The sequence below is a fragment of the Planococcus citri genome, chromosome 5 (genome assembly GCF_950023065.1).
Source record: "Planococcus citri chromosome 5, ihPlaCitr1.1, whole genome shotgun sequence".
In the NCBI taxonomy this organism is placed as follows: Eukaryota; Metazoa; Arthropoda; class Insecta; order Hemiptera; family Pseudococcidae; genus Planococcus; species Planococcus citri.
In genome coordinates this window covers 109,005-130,451 of record NC_088681.1, presented here as the reverse complement: position 1 = coordinate 130,451, position 21,447 = coordinate 109,005, and the positions used below count along the sequence as shown (strand labels likewise).

At 42.6% G+C, this 21,447-nt stretch overlaps 1 protein-coding gene across 28 annotated transcripts in view; it reads right to left on the bottom strand.

The window, feature by feature from the left end:
* Positions 1–19,826, bottom strand: part of Stacl (Stac-like) — an 84,044-nt gene extending 64,218 nt beyond the window's left edge. For 13 of the 28 annotated variants that reach the window (XM_065366155.1, XM_065366177.1, XM_065366175.1 and 10 more), the window contains exons 1-4: positions 18,775–19,594; positions 17,166–17,769; positions 2,038–2,296; positions 1,036–1,629 (exon numbers count right to left, since the gene is read on the bottom strand). In XM_065366155.1, the coding sequence (XP_065222227.1) occupies positions 1,036–1,629; positions 2,038–2,146 (703 nt within the window). In that variant the 5' untranslated portion in view covers positions 2,147–2,296; positions 17,166–17,769; positions 18,775–19,594. Of the gene's footprint in view, positions 1–1,035; positions 1,630–2,037; positions 2,297–17,165; positions 17,770–18,774 lie in introns of all 28 variants that reach the window. The other 15 variants (XM_065366161.1, XM_065366164.1, XM_065366165.1 and 12 more) reach the window with 15 other exon arrangements.
* Positions 19,827–21,447: the final 1,621 nt, after the last annotated feature.

Below are 21,447 nucleotides of genomic sequence, written 5' to 3'. Positions count from 1 at the left end.
ATAGATACGTAGCTTCATGGATGCGTTTTTAGGTAAACAATAAACATGGTTGACCCGATGGCACGAAGACCATGGTGTTGGTGTTTGATTCAATCGCTTACCATAAGGAACTTATGACGATTGACGTACACCAAGCTAACGCCAACGCTAACGCCTCCAACTTGTATAAGGTCTAGGCTGCCATTCCTACCCCACATAATACATAGGCCTATGTAGATATGTACGTACACATCACATATGTAGGTAATATGTACTACCTACTTATCGCCTATATGTATTATCTAGATACTATTAGACTTGGTTTTAAACTGCACCTACACCCCACCCAGTAGTGTGGTATCTATGAGTAGGTACATACCATCGAAATTTTAGTTAACCTAGACTGCTAATCATATGGAAAAAAAACTCCACTGGTTATGTCGCCAACTCTGAGTAATAAACAAACGCAACAGCGCATGCGTCAACAACTGATGATGTAGTGTGTGTGTGTGCGTGTGTACATGTGTGTGTTGTTGCCTTTGTTTATTACTCAGAGGTGGCGACAAAACCAGTGGAGTTTTTTCCATATGATTAGCGGTCTAGATTAACTAAAATGTCGATGGTACATACCTATGTATGTACATACAGGGTGCCCAGAAATATTGGCTACCCCGAAGAAAGTTTTTCATTAAAAATATACGCGTAGGTTGGCAACGTGAAATAGATGCGTATGATTGGTGGAATGTTATCTCTCCATTCAAACAACCGATCCTGTGCTAATATAGCAGAAAACTTTTTTAGGGGTACCCGATATTTCTGGCGACCCTGTAGTACCTTCTCAGCATTGAACCTGTCTTTCTACATGCGGCGGTCCGTGGTTGGTGCGGTGCAGCGCGGCGTGTGCTGCCATTCAAAAGGCTACATATAATATGGCATATGGCATAACCCTTGTCAGGACATGAGGAACGGCACAGGGAATGCAGCCACAGGCGCAGTGGACAAGCTAGGCTACACTAGGTATGAGATAAAGCTGCTGACCGGGCATACACCGCTTACCTGTTTTGACTAGTTTAAAAGTAGCTGTATTGTAAGATTTCAACTGTTCGTTGAACGACGGATGCGACACATCTTTCAAAGAAGGCTCGTTCGAGTTGGCTGACATTTTGCAGTGAGCTACCGCTGCAGCGTTGGCGTTGGCGTTGGCGTTCTTTTCCAAATTCGACGACGATTTTGGACTGCTTTTGCGGTGTTTGATGATCTTTTTCTCAGGTGACTTTCCCAACTCGGCTACAGAAGGGCAATTGACGAAATTCGCGTTGATGCTGCTATTAGTGATGGTGGCGGCGGTGGTGGTGGCACCAGCGTTGTTGGTGGAGTTCGCAGTTGCAGTGGTGGTGGTGGTGGTACTGTTGTTGTTGTTGTTGTTGGTGGTGGTAGTAGAGGTAGTGCAGACGGTTGTATTGGTATTGGTGTTGGTGGTAGTATTATTATTGCTATTGCTATTGCTATTGGTATTGGTATTGGTGTTGGTGTTGGTGTTGGTGTTGGTGTTACCGTTGACGTCCGTTGACGAGACAGCGGCACAACTTTGGTCCACTGTTGACGATCTTTTGATCGCGGATGATATCACAGAGTGAGGAGCGGATTGGGCTAGAGCGCATACATGAAACAAAAGCAACATACGGTACATCGTTAAAGCATTAGCGTATAGCTTGTATAATGTATACCTATTACCTATCAATATCTAAACTAAACCTGTTTGCTTTGCACTAGACGAGCTTGGCTCGCACAGACAACGCTATAAAGTTACATCATCTTGTGAAATCTGCTAGCACTAACGCAGTGACACACCGACTGCCAATTGGCCACAGGCAGGCACATGCCTAGTCCAATGACCTGCAGTTTTCAGTGCCTCTGCGCGACAGATTAGGAACAAGCGCACATAATACATACCTACGTGTACAAGTTCCTATAAAGATGGTTGTATGTATAGTTTACACTACCTAGTACCTCTACCTACTCATGCTAGTGTTTACAGTTTTACACTGTACAGCTTACCTCGTTTTTGCAGAGCGATACAATGGCAACTGCAATGTTGAAATCTGGGTTGGGGAGGCCGAGCTATTGTCAACTCTACTACGTCTTCGGCCGGAAAAATGACGTACATCCTTCGAGGCACAACATGGCGACGATGACGTCACTGCGTCGCCACTCGGTCACCAAATCTGATGTGGTCGTCGTTGTTGTTGATATCGTTGTTGTCGTTATCGTTGTCGTTGTTGTGGCTGCCGTTGCCAGCGCTGCTGTCGTCGCTGTTCTGAAACAAAATTCGACCACACATCCGTGTTAAAATTAACCTTTGAGGAATTTCAAATTTGAATGCGAGTACGTAAATAAAATAGGATAGGATAGGATAGGATAGGATAGGATAGTATGGTATGCTTTCACCTTTTTGCAATGTCTTCATCAATAAGAATAGGATTGTGGAATCGGCGGATTCGAATCACGCCTTTTGATTCCTACCGCTACGATTCCAAGACATGATTCGCAATTACCCTCCGAGCATCCCGTGAAAAGAATCTGATTCCGCAATCGGATTCGAATTGGGCCTAATAGATTTAGAAGAATGTTGCCAAATCTCACAGTGGGTGGTTGAACAATAAATCACTGGTAGGTACCAGGTACCTAGTTAGTAGCTACCTAAGTACGTATTTTGCGATACCAAATTGAAAATCTCTCCAGTCCAACAACCAATCATACGCTATCATTATTATCATTTGCTGTGACCAACTCAAGTATTTGGCAGAAAACATTTTTAGGGGTACCTGATAATTCTGGGCACCCTGTAGTAGGCAGTAGGCACTGGCACTCGTATGTAATGTAGGTATAAGACTACCTACAAAGAAGAACCAAGAACAAGACTACACTACTAGTTAGTGATGTTGCCTGTTATTGCGTTGTAAAATTTTCTACTCGACAAATACGAAAAAGTAGTTACGGTTTGATTGCGATGCTCGTGTGGAAAAAAGACATTTGCGCACACTTGCCCTTTCGTTTGAAAAGGTACAGGACACTCGCGCACATCTGTCAAACAAGCGACGACGTTCGCCAACACCTCCTATAATACATAAAAGGCCTGGGCGATGTTGGAAAACACGATGTGGTCACACTGTATCGTAGGCCGACTCTTATCGTTGAATTCATTTGACATGAAATGTATTGCGAATGTTTATATAGGTAATTAAAATTTAGCAAAGTACGGGTTAATTTAGAAAAAATAGTTGATTATTTTGTCGAATATTGCGCTATTTCACGAGTAATGGTACTAGTGCAGTGTCGTGCGTCTGTAGTGAGGGTAAATGACACTGGAAATCTGAAAGAACCGGTGATTGATTTTTGGGTGATAAATCTTTCAAATTACCGAATAAAATTTCGCGAATTACGATTCAATTTTTAAAAAATGGTTTCATATTTCATACTCCTATACTTTGTGTTATTTTACTCGCGAATGTTTGTCACCCAAGTGCTCCGGACTGTGGGTTTATTTTGAAGATAAATATGCTGACCGTTTGAAAGTACCAGCAACCTTAGGCCTAATTCTACCTGCAGAGCTTTGAAAATCTAAATTCAAATGGATAAATTTCCTATAGAGAATGAATGAAAACATAGACGAAATGGAATATATCAAAGTAAGTGTTCATCACTGCTCATACTACATATTTAATACATATAATCTGCACTCCAAAGTCTAAACAACTTCTCACACTCATTCATGTACCGGTACATACTACATATGTACCTATGCAAGTAATTTCTTCAGGTTTGCAAATGAATTTCAAATTTTGGGCATATTTATACAAATTCGCAACATTCTCACTTCTTGCATACAAACTCAGCACACCGCTAGAAATCGCTCCCTAATGACACATTGACACATACGTACAAATTTGGCACATACAAAATCGGCACAGAAGAAAAAAAAAGAACGAAAGTAACACGCACGTACAAACTCGGCACTCGGCACACAGGAAAGAATGAACCTCGCATCTGAAACTTATTTAAAAACACGAATGTAAAAAATTTGTCACACCTAACCTAAGCATAAAAATATACGCAAGTAGGTACCTAGTTTAGGTACGTACTCTAATACGGATAATAGGGAGAGGGACGGATGTGAGTATAATTCTACGTATGTACGAGTGCCTGACAAGGGAGGTGCCCGTGCCCCAGCCCCAGCCCCAGGTGGCATTCGCCGATTTCAACGATTCTTGCACCATTAGATACTCGTATAGATGACATCGAATATAGCCTAACCACAAATTTTCAGGTGCTGAAGTTGATATTTCGATTTTTGAGAGCGATTTACCTATCGATTTTCACATACAGGTGGTAATTTTGAAAAATTGATCAAAAATAGTCGGCGCAGGTCGCATATCGAAACCTTCCATATTATTTGGGAATTTTAATACGAGTACATATGCTGAGACTAACCCACAGTGAAATTTTCTACTGCTGAAGTTGATATTTCGGCCATGTGGGCCATGCCAGACGATTTTTCGATTTTCACATCGCAATTATATTTTGAAATAAAAATTGGTCAAAAATTGAAAAATCACCGTAGACCGCTGAAATATTAACTCGAGCTGCTGAAAATTTCACCATGGGCTAGTCTCCTCGTATGTATTAAAATACTCGAATAATACGAGAGGATTTGGTATGCGATCTGGACTGACTATTTCTGGACAGTTTTTCAAAATTGCCTCGTGAAAATCTAAAAATCGCCCTGGATTGCTGAAATATCAACTTCAGCAGCTGGAAATTTGGGATTAGACTTTGTTCGATGTCCTCTATGCAATGGTGCAAGAATCGTTGAAATCGGTGAATGTCACCTGGGGCACCTCCCTTGTCACTTGTGAGTTCAGAATTTATTGGTGGCGGTAATTGGGTAAAAAAAACAATATTTTGAAATTTTTTTTTAAAATACAAAAATTCGTAAATTTTTGTTATTTAGGGAGAAAAAGTGCTACTTTTGCTCCCGCTTCTGATTTTTGGAAGTAAATAGAAATACTGCCGTTTTTCTCCCTCGCGTGGTAACGAAAAATATAGGTATTATTCAACCCGGGAGTAAGAGTGATTTTCGACGATTTTGAATTATTTTCCTCGCTTCGCTCGGGCATGGGCAGTAAACCTCAACATTCGTCGAAAATCACTTTTACTCCCCAGTTGAATAATACATAGTAGGCCTATATTACGTGAATGGAGCGGAAAGTTCATCGCGTTACTGTCCAATCCTGTCGCGTATACTATTTTAATTTCATACGAGAGGAAAATAAATGCTGAAATTTTAAAAAATGGCTAATTTTGAATTTGTAAACATGTGCGGAAAACAGTTACTTTCCTCCCTAGGGAAGGCTGCGTTAAAGATGTATTTTCCAACCACAAAACTGTCTAGGAAACAACTCATTTTCCGATCATATGAAATTAAACTACTATTTCGTGAAAATAAACAACTCCGCATGTTATACGAGACTGGAACTTCAAGTTGATACCATCCCCATTCAAAAATATTCATCAGGTATGAAAACTGCAGGCAAAATAAGTGAAAATCGTCCGAATATGTGGCGGCTGTTGGCGGTTTAACTTAAACGGTATAGACGTATTTTGATGGAATTACGAGTACGAGTACGAGTACGAGTACGAGTACCATATGGTATATGGTAGGTAGATGTTTTGAGACTGAAGAAACATCTCCCAACTATTTTGCGCATAAATGTTCCGTAGGTATGTGTATCGTGTATTAATGTACCTTTTGGTTTGTGGTTATTATACGATAATATACAATACACGATAGGTAGGTACCGCTTACGCGCAAAGTGTTGGGTAATTTCGATGTGTACGAGCAGAAAAAAAATAAACTAAAACATAAAGTACATAGGAGACCGCGTGTTAAAGTGTTAAAAAAAAAAAAAAAAAAATGTAGGACAGCTGAAGAAGGCAGAGGTCACGTTTCAAATCGATACCGGTATAGATAGGTAGGTACTTATATGTACATGTAGTATACATATAATACATAGACAGACAGACAGACAGACAGACAGCTGGATGGATGAATGGGTAGGTACGAGTAGGTAGGTACATCACTTGACCCAACCACTTACGTTGCTACTTTCGCAGAGGTACCTTCGTAGGTAGGTACGAGGTACTTACTCGAAGTTGCCAGTTGGCTGATTAAGCGATTACTATTCGTAGCTATTTACAAGTACATACATAGCAGCTAATCCGCATTCGGATCTAACGCCATTATTGGCCGGTGTTATATGAAATCTCTAGCGATAGCGATAGCGATAGCGATAGCGATAGGTATCTACGCAACTGAACAAAAATTGGAGCAAATTTATCGACTCGATAAAACAGTCGACGACGTTGTTTTTATGACAGCGGTGGAAAAGGTGCGGCGCGGCGCGGCGGGGCTTTTTACATTTTCACGAGTGTTTTCGCGGTTAAATCGTGTCATCGACGCGACGTGACATGGGGTGGCGCGGCTACTTTAGTTGCGTCATCGCACCGCCGCGCCGCACCATGCCGTTGCTGTTGCCGCTATCATACCTACTCGAATAATGGGTAGGTACCTACCTACCTACCTACCTACGATGACGAACAAAATGGTTGCGAGCCTAAGTAAAGGCCATAGACGTCGAGCTTGTAGGTTTGATAGGGACGTGCACGACTGCACGTACCATGATAAGATGCGATACGATACGATACCACTTACCACAGTGAGTAGGTACGAGTACGAGTACGAGTATTCTTTGCAGCGCCGTTGAGAACTCTTGATGTGTTACAATGACGTGACGCCCGCGTCCACTTCACTTCGGCCCACCTGCGAGTATATCTACGAGTACTCGTATTTTTACAAGCGTAATTATTCGCTTCCTTCGAAAGGCACATTACTCAGCATAACCACTAACCACTAACCACTCGCCGCAAACGCAAACGCAAAAGAAGAAGAAGAAGAAAAAACTCGAAAAGCGAGATCTTGGTACGTAGGTACTAGGTACCTACAAAATATGCGTAGGTAGGTAGGTAAGTAGAGGTACTCTTTACTTTTTTTCGCTATTCGCTCCGAAGATGCCCTTGTAGGGAAGATATACCGTGATGTTTTCACTCTAGTCTTGGCCCAATCCAAGACCACCATTCCAGCACACGAGTACGCATACTGAAATAAATCCGTTCGCTATACGAAAATCTCGAAATCTCGAAAACCTCGCAATAAAAAAAGGAAAAAAAAAAAAAAAAGATCGCTGTGAAATGGAAAATTTAAGGTCAAAAATCTTGAAATTTAAAAATACGAAGATGCCGTTGAAAACATGCGAGAACCTTGGGATGAAAAAATACGAGTACGTAGATATAGGTAACGCGCCAACTTACTCGTACTCGTACTCGTACCTACTTATATCCAAGTGACGACGTGCTAGTACTTGTCTTGTAGTGGATTTCGCACACCTGAAATCATTCTTTATACGTATGTATTTGCATTTACCTACTCGTCGTAGGTTAGAAACCAATGAAATACGTAGGTATGGTACGAGTATGCAGTTAGCAGCGCTAAAGCGAGATTTCGATTTTTCCATCGTGTAACTCGACTTGGAGTGAGCTCGCGATACCTTCATAGGTAGGTACTCGTACCTACATACTCGCGCGTCGGTACGCAGATTCGTATGTACATATTGGTAATCTCGCACGTAATTGCAGCTAACTTAGTAGGTAGGTACCTGATGTACTCGCTACACACACACACACACAGGCTAAACGGTTCGGCTGGCCTGGCCAACAAGAAAAAAATTGTCGAAGCAGAGCCGGTAACGTTTTCACACCTGGCAGCACTGGCCAGCTTGAATGATAAAAATCACCACGAATTGCCGGTGCCAATGCCAGCGTCAGCGTCAGCGTCAGCGTCAGCGCCAGCGCTAGTGCTAGTGCCAGTGCCAGCCAACATTGCCACATAATAGGTGTACCTACTGCAGTAGGGTAGGTACTTGATGTCAGTTTACGAGTATATGTGTATGTATGTAGGCTATAGTCGCACTCGCACTCGCACTCGTACTCGTACGCGTAGGTACAAACACACATACCATTGACGTCACAATTTCAATATTCTTGCCAAATTTACGAACGACGACGACGACGACGCTTTTCGTCGCGTCGCAACACTCGAGCTCATATGAAACAAGAACGCGCCAATATCTCGATTCTCGCCCGCTTTCGTTTACTCTTACGCTTACGCTCACGCTCACGCTCACTGGCTTATTCGTGCGTCCCTCGTCGTTCGGCTGCTCGGCTGCTCGGCTCTGACTCACGTGCTACATTTATACAGTATACCTACAGCAGCTAGCAGCTAGCAGCTGCAACACTAACACTAAGACGGTGGTTGGTGCTGGTGCTGCATTAGTTATAGCTTACTGCTTACGTATGTAGGTACGAGGAGTACCTACCTACATCTACGAGTACTTATGGGCCTACAACTCTACATACATGGGCCCCTGTCGACTGACATCGGCACCTCTATCTACCTAAGTGTATACCATAATTTGCTTACCCATAGACGCCGCATATAGTTACACATACCTACGTATGTACTGTAGGTATACATACTGATACTCGTGTGTACGAGTAGATACCTATGCTACGACTACGACGCGACGCGTGACGCGCGACGCTGCTCCACCCTAAACAGGCGAAAAATTTCTCTAATTGTTTCGAAAATGACCGTATCTACTTGGAGAACTTGGCGCCTCGTCTCCATGTCCGCAAATTTTTCTTGGTAAGCTCGCTATTGTATACCTTACCTACTCGAAAAAATCCTGCATTCCTGCTCACCATTTGGCCAGTTTTTGTTCAAACTCGAAATTTTTCTTCATCCGCCCCCGCCGAATTACATATGTATACATATTAGGGTGGTCCTTATTTACATGGTCGAAAATTTTTTTGCAATTTTTTTGATTCCTCCCCCCAAAGTTGTTCCCTTTTATGAGAAAATAAATCCCTAAAAGTTTTAGCGGCGTAGGTGAATACGTATTAACCCGTGCTGCAGAGCGAGTGAAATTGAATAACTGATAGACCGCGTAGTCACTGTATTACTCCACGAGAGCCACGCGGCGTTGTTTGTGTTTTCCCGGACACGCATATTCCATAGTCCTGTATTCGACTGGATGCGGTAAGAAAAATTTTTTCGACAAAGAGGTCTCCGTTGGCACCCAAAGAAAAATTCTGCAGTATAATCGGCATCGGAAAATATTTTGAGGTGATTGAGGAACAATTTCTAAAAAATGCTCAAAATTGACGTGAAAAAATTCCAACAATTTTTGATTTTGATAATGTAATATCGAAAAAAGGATACCGCACGATGTCAAAATAAATCCCAAACCGGTGTTACCAATTTTGGATTGCTCACCTCTTACAGCTATTACTAAACTTACATCGACCCGATAATATTTTGTTCATTATAAAAAATGTTAAAGGCACGTATGTAGCTAGACATGTGCGCCGTTAAGAAATTTCACGGCGGCGGCGTGAGGTCAATTTTTATCGGCGCGGCGCGGCGGCGTTTTAACGGCGTGCGCCAAATTTCACGCCGGTTCTAAAGTGATGGCGGGGCGGCGGCGTTTAGCCTAACAAACTCGTAGTTTTGTCCATAAAAAAGAGAAAATTTGGTATCCGAGGTTTTTGAGGGTTCCACTTTCAACTTTGATCACTACTTTGACCCGAAATCTAAAAACATAAAAGCAACTTCGATCGGAGAGAATTTAAAATTTTTTAAAAATTCAACATTAGTACCAAAATTTGGGGTTTTAAGGGCTCCAAGATCATTTTTAAAGACCATTCCCCGCGCCGTTTCACGCCGATGGCGGCGCGCCGGCGTGAAATCGGCGGCGCACATGTCTAGACATAGCCTTTTGGAATGATTTTGACAAGTATCACCCCTGCGAGCTATCAAGGAGCAATCCTAAAAACTACGGTTAATTATGTTTTTGAAAACAATTAGAGTTTAATAATAATAAGCTTATAATTTTTTAATTAAATTTCAACGAAGAAAAATTTTTTTAAAAATCAATTTTTTTAATATACTTACCTGGGAAAGTATTTCAATTTTTATATCAATTTTTTTTTAAATAAAAGAAATTATTGGTATCGCTGGTTTGGGGTTTATTTTGACATGGTTTGATATCCTTTTTTGGTATTACATTTTCAAAATTAAAAATTGTTGGAATTTTCCCACGTTGATTTCGAGCATTTTTCCAGAAAATATTTTCCGATGCCGATTATACTCCAGAATCTTTATTTGGGTGCCAAAGAAGACCTTTTTGTGGAAATAGTATATTACGTGACAGGAGCGGAAAGTACGCGATTAACGAGTGCGAAGTTTAAGGAGCGAGGCGAAGCCAAGCGCGCGACTTGAATCGCACAAGTTAATCGCGTTACTGTCCAATCCTGTCGCGTATACTATTTTTAATTTCATACGAGAGGAAAATACGTAAATGCTGAAATTTTAAAAAATGGCTAATTTCGAATTTGTAAACATGCGCGGAAAACAGTTACTTTCCTCCCTATGAAATTAAAATATTTTTTTTACCGCATCCAGCCGAATACGGGACTATGGAATATGCGTGTCGGGGAAAACACAAACAACGCCACGCAGCTCTCGTGGAAAATACAACGGCTACGCGGTCTGTCAGTTGTAAAATTTCAGATGCCCCGCGGCACGGGTTAATATTATCCGATCCTACTAAAATTTTCAGCGATTCATTTTCTCATAGGTATACGGGAACAACTTTGGGGGGAGCAATCGAAAAAATTCTAAAATGTGAAAATAAGGATCACCCTAATACATGTACCATTGTACCTACGCGTACATTTCGAATGAGTTCTCGATAGGGGCGGGCAATATGAAGGGGCCAGGTAGGAGGGGGCGCGGGCGGGGGTGCGTGCGTGCGTGCGTGCGTGCGTGCGTGTGTGCGTGTGTGTGTGTGTAAATGCCATGTGCAGCCTATAGGTGTGGAAGAAGAGAATTTTGGAAAAAATATTTGTAGGTAGGTAGGTAGGTACGTTGCGTCGCGTCGCAGTAATTTTTGCCGAACTGCTTCGTGAAAAAACTGCAGTCCACGTCTAGTGTAGCATTCGAGAGTTTGCAGTTTGCACTACCCCTAGCCTGATGCTAGCATGTGTTTTGATACTCGAGATTCGGGCGCGTGGATTGCGTTCCACTTTTCACTTTTGCGTGTAAGGTTAGGCCCTCATCCTATCGTATCTCAGTTTGATTTGACGACGGCAACGTACGATGCACTTTTATTCCGTTTAACAAATCCCGCAAATATCCTTTACGAACGTTCGATTCCTTGCCGTTTCTTTTTCTTCAAATACATACTCGTAGTCGTAGTACATAAATATTTATCGGACGCGTGAATTGCAACTTTTTTTTAGCGTGAGGAACTGTGCCGCATGCCGTCCGGCCGGTTGGCGGTTAGCACCTACCTATTCTTATTATCTCCATCTCCATCTCGATGGCAACTGTTATACGTAGCGTGATACGAAATTCACTACGGCATGGCACGGCACGGCACGGCACGGCGCGGCGACGACGTACAAGTCGCGTGTTTGTCGACAGCTTATACTCGTTGTTGGTTTTTCTTCGCTTTTCTTTTCGTTCTTCTTTTTAAGCGGTCGGTAATCGAAAATCTTACGCGGTCCGGTTTGCTTGGAGAAACAGAAAGGAAAAAAACCGCAAATACGGGCATTTCCAAAAATTGCAGCCAACAGCGCCGCGCGCCTCAACCGAAAATGAAAACGAACGATGCGACGGCGACGTTTCAATTGTACTGTTACCACATTTGGACGACGCGCGACGCGCGACGATTGTCTGCCGAACTGTGGTAACAAGTTTTTACCGGAAAGGTGAGCGGTTTTTGCGCCAGGAGCGCGAAAAATTCACTCGCAACATCGCTCGCCTTAAAGAAACTAGGTAGGTAGGTAGGTAGGTAGGTACCTACACCATCGATATAGTATAGAAAAGAAAGAGAGCCCATCGCGTCGTCGGGTCGGGTCGGGTCGGGTCGTCTTTATCCGCCTCGCGCCTTACGTTTGGAAATACCTATTGTAACGTTACGAGTATAACAACGTTCGAGTTGACATTTCAAGGCAGGGCATGGGCATGGGCATGGGCAGTTGGGCACTTTTCCACTATTAGTAAAAGAGCTATAGCCTACCTACCCACTGCGATTGCCCCGAAATGATTGAAAGCCGGCACTGGCCCCAAAAGTTAGTATACATAGCCCTATTTTAAAAGCACTCGGTCTGCCAATCCGCAGCAGCTGCTTCGAAGCCCTGAAGCGAAAGCTCAAAAGTTGACAATTTTGCTCAACTTTTGGCCGAAAGAACCGATGGCCGAAATTGGTGCAAAATTATAGCATTTTTTCGCGCTGAATCCGAATATGTAGGCCTGCCGACCCTAAAGTGCTGCCACAGCGCCACAGCCCCGCCAGGCTGGTTCAAAGGGGGGCCAAATTTCGCAAATTTCATCTTTTTGGGCTAAATTCGTTTAAAAATGATTTTCAAGCAGTTTAACGAAATGCTCTAAGGATAAGATGATTTTTAGGCGTCGACATTTTTCAAAATTTTCATTTTTGGGGATGGGGCATAAGCTGGGGGTGTCGAGAAATTCACCAAATATGGCCTCGCGATATGCGATACATCGAAATACGAGTATATGCTTTTTGGGCCGCAGAATTCGATTATGGTAATATTTTTCACATCGCGCTCCGTCTCCTGACCGGCAGCTGCTGCTTTAAAGTGGTGCGAAACTGCGAAAGCTCAAAAGTTGACAATTATTCTCAACTTTCAGTCGAGAAAACTGATGACTCAAATTGGTAGGTACCTACCTAATTATAGCATTTTTTTGCGCGCTGAATCCGAATACGCAGGTCGGCCGACCCTTAAGTGCTTAGCCTATGCTATTTTTGTTTGCTCGACCGCGCGATGGCCGAGTTGTAAGAGTAGCTACCAAATACATACATATGTATTTTGGATTGAAAATTTTTAGTCACTCGCTCTGCGTTGTACGTAGGTCTGTACCTACGACGTACCTATACCTATACCTATACTCGTAGGTATATGGTATACGAAACGGAGACGATGCTTATTAGGGCGGGTCGAAAAAAAACGTAGGTCTCAGAATTTTCTGAAATTCACATATGTGGTTCCTTTTGAGTTGAAACCACCCCAAAAAATTTTTAGCCCCCCGCGGCACCATGGGGCTGAGCCACGTGGCCTCAAAGTGGGGCCATTTTGGCTAAAAATTCACGTTTTTCAGGTTTAAAGCTCCAAAATCGATTTTTAAAATTTACGGGTAGCACTCAATTTGTAGAGTTTGAGATGCTGAATCTCCCTGTGGAGTTCATTTTTTGTTTCGGTGGTCGCTTACGTCCGCGCAAATTCGTTGAAAGTATGAAAATTGCTGATTTTAAGGTGTCAGGAAAACGTTTCCGCAAATTTATGCCCAAATGGTGTTTTGTAGGGGGACATATCGATGTAGTAAGTTGTATGTATATGTAGTCGAGGGGTTAAATTTAGAATCATCAATATGCCCTCAGATCGCTGATAGGGTACATGATTCAACTTTTGTACAACATTTTAGGATTTCGATTTCATAAATTTGAAAATTTCATCAGATAGCTTTTACCTACTTTTTTCGAATGTTTTCAAAAAAAAATTTCATTTCATTTTTCAAACATTCAATTTTGAATGAGATATGTATCTTGGAAGTACACAAAACCTTTTTTGATAAATGTGAAAATCATTCAAAATATGAAAAAAATATGATAAGACAATCAAAAAACGACAAAAATTTGAGAAAATGTCTCATTTGCGTAAAATTTTGCACTGACTGCTTGGTTTATTGAAAAGTACCTAGCAAGAATTAATCGGAAATTCTCAAAATTGAATGATGATTTGTCAAAACTGCAGAAAGTGTCATGAAAATTGTCAAAATTGAGCCAAAAAAAAACCAGTTTTTATTTTCAAAATTCAAAGTACAAATTACCCTAAAAAAGTTGGAAAAAAACTCAAAGACCACAAAAATCCTTTTTCGATTCCACTTTAGGCATCTCATTGATGCTTCTCAATTTATTTTCGATTTTTGTCGTTTTTTGATGGTCTATCATTTTTTCATATTTTTGAATTAAGTATTTTCACAATTTTCAAAAAAGGTTTTGTGTACTTCCAAGATACATATCTCATTCAAAATTGAATGTTTGAAAAATGAAATGAAATTTTTTTTTGAAAACATTCGAAAAAAGTAGGTAAAAGCTATCTGATGAAATTTTCAAATTTATGAAATCCTAAAATGTTGTACAAAAGTTGAATCATGTACCCTATCAGCGATCTGAGGGCATATTGATGATTCTAAATTTAACCCCTCGACTACATATACATAGGGTAAAAGCAGGTAATATGGGGTTGCTAGTAATACGGGGTACCCGCTTTTTTCGTATTCTGTGGGTGCTATCCAACAGGAAAAAATTTAAGGAGTGTTTTTGAATGATTCTAAGATGATCTGATCAGACCCGGAGGCGATTGGTCACGTGTACTCTTTTTTATTCGTCGGTGGTGACTTTTTCATGCAACCCCAAAACAGATACGTCAAGTTTTTTGAACGTTTTCGCGAAAAATACATATTTTTTTGAAATTTCAAGTAGAGTGTCGGAAAGAGCCATGATTTTACTATCTATTTCATACTTTACTTTTTCAGTGAGTCGTTTTTCTGAATTGAAAAAAAAATAGAACATTTTTGGCGTTAAAATTTTCACATGCTGGTAATATGGGGTACCTTGTTTTTTTGCAGATTTTTGACATATTCTGAACCAAAACACTAACAAATGTAAAAATTATGAATAAAAATAATTTTTCCTGTTTGTTTTATTCGTTTATTTTCATTTTTACAAATACTTCATGTTATCTGCCATTTTTTGGTGAATTTTCAACAATTTTTTCGAAAAATCAAAAAATTATGAAAAAAATCATGGGAAACCATGGTTTGTGCGTGAAATAAATGTAAAAACTGGAAAACATTTTTGTTTGGCTTTTCAAAGGTCATTTCATTGTAGTTTTTGTTGGTACCCCATATTACCTGCACTTTTTCAAAAATGCCGATTTTGAACTTTTTTTTCAAAAAAAAATTAAAAATAGTAAAAATGATTTTTAGTGGCCACAATTTTTATCACAGATGGGTAAATGTTTGAATTTTCGAATGTCGCAAAAATTTTCATTTTTCATCAATTTCTCTCCATTCAGGAAGAGTTTGAACTTATGTACCCCATATTACCTGCACTTACCCTACAACTTACTACATCGATATGTCCCCCTACAAAACACCATTTGGGCATAAATTCGCGGAAACGTTTTCCTGACACCTTAAAATCAGCAATTTTCATACTTTCAACGAATTTGCGCGGACGTAAGCGACCACCGAAACAAAAAATGAACTCCACAGGGAGATTCAGCATCTCAAACTCTACAAATTGAGTGCTACCCGTAAATTTTAAAAATCGATTTTGGAGCTTTAAACCTGAAAAACGTGAATTTTTAGCCAAAATGGCCCCACTTTGAGGCCACGTGGCTCAGCCCCATGGTGCCGCGGGGGGCTAAAAATTTTTTTGGGGTGGTTTCAACTCAAAAGGAACCACATATGTGAATTTCAGAAAATTCTGAGACCTACATTTTTTTTCGACCCGCCCTAATGCTTATATTGTACAGATTTACGCGACGACGCGAACGGCGAAGAGTAATTTTCGCCGCAAAGGTACATACAAATACGTATAGGCGCGGCGGCGGCGGGTTCTGCGCCAGGAATAAAAAACAGAAAAACTCGCGGGACGGCGTGGCGCGGCACGCCGCGGGTGGCAACGTTTACGTTTGGCCATCGCCATCGCCATCTTCGGGTTACGACCGTGAAACCGGAAATTCGTACAGGTATAGTAGGTCTAAGTACTACCTTCTATAGTACATACATAGGTACGCGTACACGTACGCGTACGCGTACGAGTACGAGTACGTCTACGTACATAGTCGTTGTAGAGCCCGAAAAGTGGAGACGCACGATGAAACGACATAAGTACCTATATATATATTTTATGTACGTCGCGTCGCGTCGCGTCGTCGTACGAGTAACAACGATGCGAATGCGAATGCGACGAATAACGTAGTGACTGCAAGTCGACTGGTATACGGTGTTGGAAAAAGGACGTTTTTGGTAGCCTAGCCGCGTTACAGTACATACCTAACATACGAGTAAGTACGAGTAGGTAGAGTAGTTGAGCCGGCATACTCGCAGTGTCAATTTTGATTGCGAGTGGATAGGCAGACAGGCAGGTTTGGCGGGCCAAATTTTTCAAAAACCCCTACAGCCAACAGCCAATAGCCAATAGCGAATAGCGAATAGCGAATAGCGAATACGCCGCTTTGATCGGCCGCCGTTTCAAATGCGAGCAGCGAGCTGAATGCTGAATGCAACTTGGATGACCACTCGAGGCACTTGGCCAGTAAACAAAACAATAACAAACCAACACCTAGATCGTATTCGTAGACAATACGTCGCGTCGCCTGGGCGCGTCCTAGGTCGTCGTATTGTAGGTAAATTGTCGTCGTCGTCGTCGTCGTACTCGCGTACATACGTATGTCGGTGGCCGGGTGGCCGGGTGCATGGTGGTACTCTATACCGATTATCGCGATGATGGTAAACAGCGGTGGCACGTGTTGAATGTTGATTTCGCGAAGCGTCCACCGCCACAGCCACCGCCACAGCCGTAAAACTGAGCCGAGCCGGCACATTCCGCCTGTTTGTTTCATATAGGTAGTTGAATTATTTTCGTGGTTATTTTTGGGCCGGGAGGGGGTAGAGGGCTTTTGTTTTTTTCTCAATTTCACGAGCTGCGTTACGCGCTTTTAAGCTTATCCGTAAAATACTGTAGGAAAGTAACTAGGCACAAATACATACGCTGAGGTATCAATTGATACGAGTAGAATACGAGTACCTATACCTATACCTAATCTAGGTAAGTTTGGGCTATGTATGTTGTACACATACACATACACATACACATACGCGTACGCGTATCCGTATATAAATAGCTACTTACACGCCACGCGGTGTCTTTTGTCTTGCGAATGAATTTTCAAGTTGCGGGAGCGGATAATTATCTGGTAGAATGCAACCATCAACGCGACGACGTCCATATAAACTCGTATTTTACGGTGGTGTATCAACTCGCGAAAGCGGCGGCGCGGCGCGGCGCTGCCTTACAGTACCTACGCGCTGTGGAGACTAGGTATCTTCGAGTACGAGTAATATAGGGGATGTACGTGTGTATTTACAATGCGCGTAGATACGAGTAATTTTCGCAGGTAGTAAGTACGAATAGGTAGACCAGCTCGTCGGCTTTGGCGTCAGCGTAAGCGTCAGCAATCAGCAGGCGAGTAGAACAGCTAGCGGAACGCTTGTTCCACGCTCATTTTGGATTTAGTGTTTGAAATTAAAAACGCGCGCGTACAGTGAAACCGCGACCGCGACTGCGACTGCGACTGCGGCTGCGGCTGCGGCAACTACGAACTAAATAGTCGTCACGCCGCCACATGGGGCACCGCATCGTAAACAGTGTGCACCTCTTCAAACCGACTCGGACTCGGACTCGGACTCGGACGCGGGTGCGAGTGCTGACCTGTATCTACTGTGCAGTAGGTAGACTACCGAAACAGATACAAACAAACAAAAACAGCTGATGGTTAAGGTTTCGTAGTAGGTATATATGTACCTACTTAATTACGGATGGGTAGGTAGGTAGGTAGGCAGGCAGGCAGGCAGGCAGGCAAGCGTGTAAGGAAATCGCACATTCCACTCCACAAAGCGCAATTGTGCAATGTGCATAATATACGAGTTCGAGCATGCCTAAGGAATGAAATCCTCAGCCTTTGCCCGCATACGAGTAAATACCATACGCAATAAGTACGCATGTAGGACGTAGGTATACGCGTACGGCGTACGGCGTACGTGTAGTAGGTACAGGGTGCGCAAAAATATCGTTCGAGTCCGACAACCCATCGCGTCGCGTCGTGTGCTTTGCGCTATCATTATTGCGGTACCTAGTACCTAGTACCTTACACGAACGAGTATCGTCATTCGTTGTGACCATTCATGCGAGCATGACCAACCGAAACATTTAGCAGAAAACGTCTTTTGTTTGCTGGCCGGTGGCCGGTGGTCGGTGGTCGTATCCGATATGGTACATATTTCTGCGCACCCTGTACATGGGTGGGTAGGTAGGTACAATTTCCAACATGTACAGGGTGGACAGAAATATCGTGAACCCCGGAGAAAGTTTTTCATTAAAAATATAGGTAGGTACCTACTCGTAGATTGGCAACGTGAACGCCGAACGGTTAAATACGGGTAGATGCATAATGCATAATGCATATGGTACGTACTCCTACGAGTATATGGTTGGTGGAAAGTTATCGCTTATCATCTCAATGCAACAACCAATCATGCGCTATCTACCTACTTAGCAAGTCGGCGTGGAATTGCATTAGGTGCGAGGCGAACGATTGCGATGATATGTACGAGGTCTAGAACTATCCGTTGCGAGTGGATTTGAGAAAGCGCGTGATTTTGTGTGAGGTGAATGGTGATGTACGAGTATGTACCTACCCACCTACCCACCCACCTACCTACCTGCTTGCCTGCCTACCTACCTACATAAATACGACGTACGAATACGAGTACTTGCGGTCACTATAGAGGTAAGTTAGGTACCGATAGGTAATTGCAATCACTAATCAGCAAGCAGCTTTGTACTTTACGTAGGTACGCGGTACGAAGCGAGGCGAGAAGAAAAACGTTGACCAAAAAACACGTTCACTAAAGGCACTGTGCAGAATGCGTCTGCGTTCGAAAAAAAACCCAACAAAACGAAACAGAAACACGATCAATGATTAGGTAGGTACGAGTACAGGTATGTAGTAGGTACCTAAACATATTCGAGTACAAGAATGGACTAGACAACGCTTTGCTTGATTGCAGCCGCGACACAAAAAAAACACACGCGTGAAATAAACAATACAAACAGGTACGTATTTAGGTAGGATTGAAACGAGAGGGCAAAAAAATGAGAAAATAAAGAGGAAAAATACTAAAAAGCGTATTAGGTATTAGGTATTAGAAAGAGGAAACGAAAACAAATAGCACCAGTACCGAGTTATATGTACGCGTACTACTTAGGTAGGTACTCGAAGAAAATGTTAATGTACGAGTATTGAAATGTGCGGGTAGGTACACACTACACAGATACACAGACTACGAGTATACTAAACACCTACACACCGCACCGCACCGCATCGCACACGTACGAGTATCACGCACATAGGTAGGTAAATCAAATCTGAATCGCACATGAAAAAATTATCAAAATAAAACTAAAAACTAAAAATCAACTAACCAACTCGCAAACGAACTGACTAACTAACTAACTAACTAACTAACTAACTAGCTAGCCGACTATGACTATAATTAAAATCTAACCGAATGGAGAGCCGAGAGCCGAGAGCCGAAAGACGAAACGAATAAAAATAAAACTACTAGGACCACAGTATGACGACACATTCGCATTCGCATTCGCGTGTTTGTGTTTGCGTTCGCGTTCGCATTCGCGTTCACGCAACAACGACTCGGACTAGGAGGTCTGCCACTGCGACTGCGACTGCGACTGAGACTAAACACTCGCGATTACTATACGACTACGACTACAGTCGCACCGACCTACCGACGATTTACCTACGACGACGACGACGACGACGACGACGTCTTCGTAGAGGTATATACACTAGAAATAGGTACGTGGTACGAGGTACGAATTACAGAGTACGATAGGTACCTCACAGTCCACCTACAGACAGTGTGCTCCGCTAACCGTCTTCGCCTTCGCCTTCGCCTTCGCCTCACTACTCGTAGGCTAGAAAGATGAATGGTTGGCTGGTTGGCTGGTTGATTGGTACCTGGTTGGTAGGTAGGTAGGTAGGTAGGTAGCCACATGGTGCACAGAAAAATATACTCGTATGTAAGTAGGTGATGTACGTAGGTAGAACAAACTTTTCTTGCATGTTCTCACGAGGGTTTCCAAATTATAGAGTGAAAATTTGAGCGCGATTGTCAGAGTAGCTTTCGCTCGGGCTCGGTAAAATACGAGTAAAATGTAAACAGTGTGCCGAGTTACTCGTACTATAATGTGGCGCTGAGGCTGAGGCTGAGGCTGGGGCTGGGGCAACTTGACACAGACTTGGACAAGTTGGGACGAAATGCATTAGGTACCTACTAAAGTACTTTTGGCCCAAATACGCGTATGTCAATGTATTGTGTAGGCTAGATGGAAGAGGAAGAGGAACAGCTGAGTTATCACTTATCAGCACTCACACTTGACACTCAGCAGCTACAACTACGAACTAGAAGCGTGCGTGAGTAATTACGCGTACGTACACACGAGTAGGTATAGGTAATACGACCGACGACGCGACGCGACGCGACGCGACGCGACGCGACGTATCGTATAGACATATTATATACTCGTAGTTACTCGTGCCTATGTTCTATATCTACATCTACAAGTATGACACCTCATCTACTGAGCCAGTCAGCTCACATTGTTATGTTATGACTATGACGATACTGTAACGGTGGCCGACTAGCCGACTAGCCGTGTTATTGCTGTTGTACGAGTACGAGTACGAGTATGGTTATTGTTTTTTTGTTTTGTTTTAAATTTTGACAATTTCATCACGCCTACGCCGCGCCGCGCCGCGCCCTACCATATGCAGATGCACTCGCAGCTACGTGTACAGGGCACAGGGTACAGGGTGCGCAGAAACATCGAGTACGAGTACCCCGAACAAGGGTTTTTCAGTTTTTTCTTAGAAATAATACATGCGCGTAAATAAGTATAGACGTTTGCAAAATCACATCACCTCGATGCAACAACCATTCATGCGCGTACCTATTGGCTATTACTCGTACTCGTACTCGTATCATTCACTGTGACTAACCGAAATACCTACATAGCGTATGTAGTAGATGCAGTACTCGTATTTATGTGTAGTAGAGAACTTTTTTGGAGGTACCCAATACCCATACCCATATCCATACCCATATACCCACTCGATGCCTATTTCTGCGCACCCCGTGTACCAGTACAGCGAGATACGAGTACGTACGTACACTCGAGTACACGCAAGTCGAATACACATACATAATTATTTCGAGTGGTGGTGGTAATAGTACGTGCGGGTGGAGTGTCGCGTCGTACTCGACGACGTAGGTAAATATAACGTACTGAACACCGCGCCGCCGCCGCCGCCGTCGCCGCCGTACACCATATG